Here is a 7500-nt window from a genome sequence, read left to right as displayed (position 1 = left end):
CGCAAGGTAATGTGCCAAAAGTGCACGTTTGAGAAAAAATAGCTTATATAAAACAATATCATTATGCGTCTTGTTCAATCCTCATTTTGCAGTTAGGGATTTTCTTCTTCTTCTATAATGTAATGTTCCGCCAATAAGAATCAGGCCTCCCCCAGATTGATCTCAACGGCCATCTTCTGCTGAAAAGATCACTCATGCATCCAGTTTGTCATCAACCTTTGTCCACACCTGAAAGAGATGGAAATCGGTACCCCTTATTTAAACGCATGAATGAACGAATGAAAAAGAAATGAAACAAAGAAAGAAATGGAACTAAATATTTTCACAACGACTGTAATTGCGACTGTAGTCAAAGACAAGTGTTTCTTTGGTAGGCTATTTCTTTGACCTTGGTGCCAATACTACATATAGTTGGTGAAAGACCAAATATCACAAAGTTCTAAAATTCACAACAGGATTATCTACACATCTTAAACTACAATGCTTAACGTTTAGAATAACTAATACATATATCATATCATAACAGGAATCTCTGCTTGAGAACCTGTAAATCCTGTCTGAGACAGTAATCCATATGATCTCCTTTGTCCAGGACAGTTTCTTGTTGAAGCCTAGATGTTAAATGTACCTACGACATATGAGCAGCAGATTCAGATCAGGCTCATTTAGCATTCACGACAATGAACAGTGAACTTCATACACGGCCATAGACACCCACTTTTGTAACATTATTCTTCAAAAGTGACAATACTTAGAATGTCCTCAGAGATAACTGCATTATTGAATGGCGTAACTTCCCTACATTTTGTAATGCACCTAAGGTTATGCAAATTGGTAAATGGTGTTACATTACTTACACGTGGAGGTCTACGATATTGAAAAATGTCCATTTCTTCCCAATGACTTTGGAAAGAAAAGACACGGAAAAATTTCCACTGCTCCCTGCAAACTGACAAGCTTGTGAAGTTTCCTACACTTTCAGCTCACATTAAACACTTAACATCTCAGTGTGGTTATTCATGATAGTACCATAATGGTAATCAGGCTATAGTGTGCATGTTCTGAAGGAATGTTTTCACCTAAACAGTCTCAAGGAATTATTCATGGTCTAGTGTCACTGAATGATCTGAAGGTTCAAATCTCTTCACTTCCTACTTCAGCTGCTGTGATATAAACACACTGAAAACACATTTACCTCAGTGATTCACAGTATGACCCCGTCTTTGGAAATGACTGCCTTTTTTGATGCAAGTCATCAATAAAATAAAGTGGACATCTGACTGTGATTAGTGTTTCTGAAGAATGTAAGAGTGTAAAAAGATTTTAAGTCAGCCATCCAATGCAGTCTTGACCAAAACGAATGCATGTCCAGAACACACCAGGACATCTTTTATAGCAGATTTTTCCACATTAGATCTCTTAAAGTGCTCATATTATGCTTGTTTTTTTCCCTTTCCTTTATTGTGTTATATATCTTTTTTTTGTGCATGTTATAGGTTTACAACGTGAAAAAGCCCAAAGTCCACCCCAAAGGGACTTACCATCTCAAACAGAAAACACTGTTGACAAACTGCTCCAAACCAGCTCTATTGTAGTCCAGCCTTTACTTCCGTGACGAACGTGCGTCACTTTGTAACACACGTTATAAAGCTCGCCTAGCTGCTAGCGTGGCACGCCCTCATGCTCTGCAACTGACTAGCTCGCAGTACTTACCTAGGTACTGCACATGTGCGACTCAGAACAAAGATTGACTCTTTTGGGCAATCTCATTTTCTGCAATCACACCAATGCAAAGTGGGGTTTGTGAACCGAGGAGTGAGACAAGTATGAGAAAATATGAAGGGATTCAGGCAGTGTGTGTGTTGGGTTACTCTGTGACCCTTCTGCACTTCAGCCTCGGGGCAGGAAACCCCCACACTGTTAGTGTTACACCTGACGGACATCAGTGAAGCTTAGATGATCTCTTCAATCTGTCCACTCTTAGTCCTGTACCATCTGCTTTGTGAATTCTGAAACACATGAAATAAACGACTGCGACTTCTCACAGATTAATAAAGGAAATGAAAATCACTTTATTATCACATATTTAGCTTCCAGCTAAATAAACAGTATACAAATGTAATCACCCAGAATGGAAATATACAGTACCACAGGCTGCTAAAAAGGCCAAAGAACTGACATCCCGTCATCATTTAACTTTGAATTAAAAACAATAAAAAGAACGCTTTATAGTTTAACGATACAATTCCCTGGTGGGAGAAAGTGTTCTTGAGGGACATTTTTAATTATCTCGTTAGAATACCAGATAATTATGTCATTACAATACCAGATACTTATGTCATTACAATACCAGATCCAAACTATAAATCACCATAAATGTGCTAACAGTGAATACAATCAACAACAAAAATGGCCAAGTCAAAACGTGATCACAGCGCTACCCGTCTTTGGTTCAGAGATTTAAACTCTTATAAACGCAATAGGTTTAAAACTGTTGAAACTATATACATCTAAAAAGAACTTAGAGCCTTAATGCAAATACAACTTAAAATTCTCTTTGTTTGTTTTTTGGTAGAACTGTCATATTTCAATACCAGATGGTTAACAGGCGATCCGACCTCTGTTGATTCAGGTGTAAAAAATATATGATCTCACTTCTTATAGGATGAGTGGCTCATTATTTACTTTTATCCAAATTATTTGTTATTTTAAGGGACTTGATGTTTGAAGTTATTATTTGTATCAAGTAGGAAAAATAAAACTAATATATATATGGTGCAATTTAATTGGATTTAATGACAGCTAGGTTCTAAACATGTAAAAAATATCTTTTTTGGGATGTTTTTTAGGGTCAGGTAAAGTGCAGTCAGTTCTGCTGTACCGCTGCAGCGGATTCAGTGTCCTCGTCTGTTATGTGTAAGACGTCCTGAAACATGGCGAGGACACGGCCAAAGTGAGAGCCTTCCCAGAACACCTTGCCACATCTGGTGCAGACATAGAAGAGCGGTATCCTCTGCAGGAGGGCAGGGGGCACGGTGTGGAGCTGTACGGGTGCCCCCCCAGGAAAGGTCAGGGTGTCGGGGTCCAGCCCTGAAAGGGGGGCCCATTGACACTGAACATACCTGGGGATTTCAGGGGTCACACTGGGGGGCAGAATGTCACCAAGCTTCTCTTCTTCCTGTTGTTGTGTGTAGTTAGTTTTGTCCTGGTGCTGCAGAAATCCTACAAACAAAATACCAACATTTGATGACTTTATTCTTGAAAAGTCAAAAATTGGTCAAAAGTCAAAGTGAGGTTAGCCGTAGCAAGTTCAAACACTAAACAGAAACGAAGACGTGAGAAGTAATGGCATGTAGATACATCCTTATATACCTTCTACTCAGCATCATAAGTAGTCCACTAAAAGTGAACCCTCTTCCATGATGCTGTGTGGTTTGACTGACCTTTCTGTTTAAGCATCCTGACCATGTCCTTTCTGGGCACCGCCGCATACTGATCACTGTTACACGCCTGGACAAACAGATTCAAAAACAGTCCTTAACTGCGGGGTAAGAAGAAGTGTTTTCAAGAGCTTTCACTCATCAACAATGCCTTGAAGAGAAAAATATAAGGAAGGAGGAATAAGAGGAAATGTGTTACACATATTGAAGCCTATTGAGATATAAATGAATCTGATCACTTCACGGTAAGTGGCAGCTCCCATGTGCACATAAAACCCAGCATATAACACAGGATGTTGAACACAAGTTAAGTAACCTATATTTGCATCCCAATTGTCACTGGCAAATTACCTGGTTCTTCTAAGTGTTCACACAAAGCCAGCATTTGAAGCTACATATACTGTAAAGGCTGGAGTATGCTTGAAACAAACTAGTTGTATGAGGCCTGAAGGCAAAAGTGTGAGGTGAAAGGTGAAAATCCTGCTGTCACAGTGATGCGGGAGTCGTGATAAATCGCACAGACAATCTTGCCTCGAAGGCATTTATTGTGTTGCAACTTGTTTGTCTATAGGAAAAGTGACAGAATTGGATGTGTGGGGGAAAAAAGAAAGACATTTAAATCCTACCTACTGTCTCATTTCTGCACACCTCAAACCTTGGGCTTGCTTGGCTTTAGAAAATTACAATTTCTTATGCTGTTTGACAAAACATACTGAGCACTCTAACCTACTGGAGTATGTGGCGACCTTTACCCCTAAGTCACAATGTGTGTGAAACTGTAGGTTTAATTTAGTAACAGAGACCTTTGAAAAAGATAAGCAGACAGACACCCAGCTGCTGTTGTGCAGTTAAATTCTGCATTTTATAATGCTACTACTGCCTACATGAGAAAGAGGAAAGTTATTTATCAAGCGATTTGCGACAATTCCTGTCGAGCGCCGTTATCAGCCTTATGAGCACATGCATGCCCAGTGTATGTGAATGGTCTGTGCTATGTTTTCAGGCATGTTAGTATGGACGGGGATTAGTTCTGAAACAGTGCTAAAACGCTCGTGAAAACAGAAATAATTTTCGTTTTAAAATTTTTATTTAAAAATGGAAACGTAGTAGTGTTGATGTAGCCTTAGTGTTTGCTTTGGTGTGAAAGGGGCTAAGTGTTACAGAAAGATCAAATCAGTGTGTGAGTGGGTGTGAAGACAGCATTCACGCCTCAGTAACGTTCACATGTCCATGCTGTCCTGGCTCTCCGTGGTAAAGGTCTCCCTGGTGGGACATTAGTGACCTCTTGTTTGCCGGCCCCTAACGTGCACACACACACTTGTCTGTAAGCCGCCCTAACAGCATGTCAGTGCTAAAAGCCTTGTCAACACACCTGAGCTCCACCCAGCAAACAGCATTCCACTTAGGAATGGGTGAGGTGGGTTATAAATCAAACCACACTCACAGACCTCACAAAGCAAGATCCTGGACCGGCTCACTTAAAGCCAGTTTGTCTCTCTTTATCCAGGAAAAGTTTAATGAAGATGGCAAATCAGGAGCATACCCCCACCCAACGCAACAGTATGTCCTCTCCTCTGTGTGAACATGCAGAGCGGTGTTTGCCTCTGTGGTAACTGAGGTCAGGACAGGAGAAAGCGGCTAGACAGTGGAGGTGTGGGAGAGCAGAGGTGTCATCTCCTGTCCTGTCTGTGGGAATGAAGCTCATCTCTCCCTCAGTACAGTCTGTATTCTCCTCTTTGTATTCTGCCTTACACACACACACACACACACACACACACACACACACACACTCTCAAATTGACCACACAGACGAAAAAACACAATTCGCACAGGGAACACTACAGTGTGCATAGACCGCATGCATTCAATTGCTCGCAGTGCAATCACATGGCTCACACATACAAGTGTGGTGTCAGCCAGGGAAACAGACCCAGCTATTTGCTCAGTTTAAAGTTTCCCAGAGTAGAGCAAGCCAGAACCTGCTCTGAACTCTCAAGGCTAAGCCACAGACAGGCAGGCACACACGCACACCGTCTCACACACACACACGCAACCTGGATGGAAGTAATTTTATCTTTAATTTATTAAAAACTCAGCCCGTTACAAATGCAAAGTCCCTGCAGATGTTTATAAGACAAGTAAATAGAGTAAAGAAGTTAGGAAGTGAAATTACGTACATTTAGAAAATACATAACGACAAAGGTCACAGTGATATTAACAGATATGCAGATAAAACATATTTGTGAGCAGTCAGTGAGTTCTCATGGAAATGGACATGACTGAACCAGCTTGGTCAAAGTGGTGAGGTCTTGTGGTGCCATATATTTTAATAAACACAGATGGTAGCTCTGAGCCTTCATTTAAGATTTGAAGCCGGGTTGGACTGGCTAATTTCACCAACATTTCTTTCCTGTTTTTGGCTTGCTGCAGGACATGAGACTTGATTTTTCCACAGCAGACTAATGGAGATTTCAGACACGCAGTTGTCACAGAGAGGGGTGCCTTCTCTGCAGCTCCTGCATGTCTAGCGACACAGAAAGCATTAGACTGACAGTGCTGTCAAACCAATTATAGTTTAGCATGTTTGCACAGAAAAAAAAAATCATGCCTGTGATCATCGAGAAGCACTACATGTGGCTTTAGTCACTGCAGGTTGGTCGGCTGGACTTTTGGAAGATTTTATAGAACTGATGCATGCAACCGGTCCTTACTACACTCTTTCAGGAGCATGTCTTCTCTACTCACAAGCTTCTCTGTATGGCACTTAATGTACCAACAATATTGCAGTGAGAAAATGTATCATATATATTTCTTAATACTGGCTTTAAGTCAGTGTTCTCACCGGGCTTATTCTTGCAAGTTAAAACGAGAATACGGTAAATCTTAAAAGTGGCGCTTCCGTCCTAAATATGCTTTTAAATGAAAGTTTGACTCGGGTACATTCACAAAAAGACCCTAGGTTGCATTTTGGCGAGAGTTACACTTTAAGGCCAAAGACGGGCCTTCAAAAATGAAATCAGCCAACATAAATAAAACTTGTTTTTCTTATTTTTATTGAACTCTGCAGTTACTACATTGCTGCATTTTCTTACTCTGTCTGTCTTTTGTTCTGTCTGTGTTTTTCAGGGAATGTCCTGCATTCTCACACTCCGTGTGGCTGCGCCAGAGAAAGAATGCTCCTTGCCGTGACAACAAAGGCTATCTAAAGTGTGATACTGTGTTTCAAAGGATGGGTGGTGGTGGAAAAAAAAGAGGAGAAAGGGGGATAGTGGAGAGGAGGTAGGAAAGAGAGGGAGGGAGGGGGGGGGGTGGGATATTTTCCTCTAACGTTCTCAAACACGCACATACCCTGCACTGGCTCTGTAGGCAGCTCCCATGGGAAAATCCTAGACCAATCTTAAAAGGCGGTGCTTTTGGGGCCGATTCATGTCACATGGTCAGGGCAGCCAATTGGGCAGTTGTGATTTGATTCAAATTGTGGTAAGTCAGGTAAGGGGAAACGTGGGAACTGGAGGGAAGAGCGAGAGGGGAGAAAGAATTGCACCATCATTTCCCTGTTTCAATGTGAATTTCATGTCCAAGTTAAGGTAAAAAATACCTAATTCCAATGTCCATGGTTGATGTGGTATAAAACATATACACAGAATATAACAAAAAGGACACTTTTTTCCTAGAAACTACAGTATACTTTCCAAGGATGGAAAAATAAAACATTGTTTACTCCCATCATTCCATGTCTGGGACATTGGGCCATATTTGGTTCTCTGTCATTCTGTTAGGCAGATATAAAATTTTGTAGCCGCTGTGAAATTATGTAGGTCCATTGTAAGTGGGATGGCACGCAAACTGGAAAAAACAGCCTCATACTAATGTAAAACGATGAGTAAGGAGATGCTAACTTGCCAAAAGCATTGAAATTTTTTCTGCTTTCCCACACAGTTCCAGGTCATACTAGGTGATTTGGATACCTTCCAAAAGCGATCAACAATCTCACACAACGATTTTTACTGACAGATGCAAACTGTCGAAAGTGACCCGTTTTCATTTTCTTTGGCTGGGC

General features: G+C 41.0%; 1 protein-coding gene across 4 annotated transcripts in view; it reads right to left on the bottom strand.

The window, feature by feature from the left end:
- Positions 1 to 2048: 2048 nt before the first annotated feature.
- The window catches only part of exd3 (exonuclease 3'-5' domain containing 3), a 42074-nt gene continuing 36622 nt past the window's right edge, over positions 2049 to 7500 (bottom strand). For all 4 annotated transcript variants that reach the window (XM_078271299.1, XM_078271298.1, XM_078271301.1 and 1 more), the window contains 2 exons: positions 3444 to 3510; positions 2049 to 3222 (listed from right to left, as the gene is read on the bottom strand). In XM_078271299.1, coding sequence (XP_078127425.1) covers positions 2867 to 3222; positions 3444 to 3510 — 423 coding nt within the window. In that variant the 3' untranslated portion in view covers positions 2049 to 2866. The remainder of the gene's footprint in view (positions 3223 to 3443; positions 3511 to 7500) is intronic.

This window comes from Sander vitreus, chromosome 16 (assembly GCF_031162955.1).
Source record: "Sander vitreus isolate 19-12246 chromosome 16, sanVit1, whole genome shotgun sequence".
NCBI classification, from domain to species: Eukaryota; Metazoa; Chordata; class Actinopteri; order Perciformes; family Percidae; genus Sander; species Sander vitreus.
The sequence above is the reverse complement of the archived record's forward strand: the minus strand, read 5'-3'. Positions and strand labels throughout refer to the sequence as shown.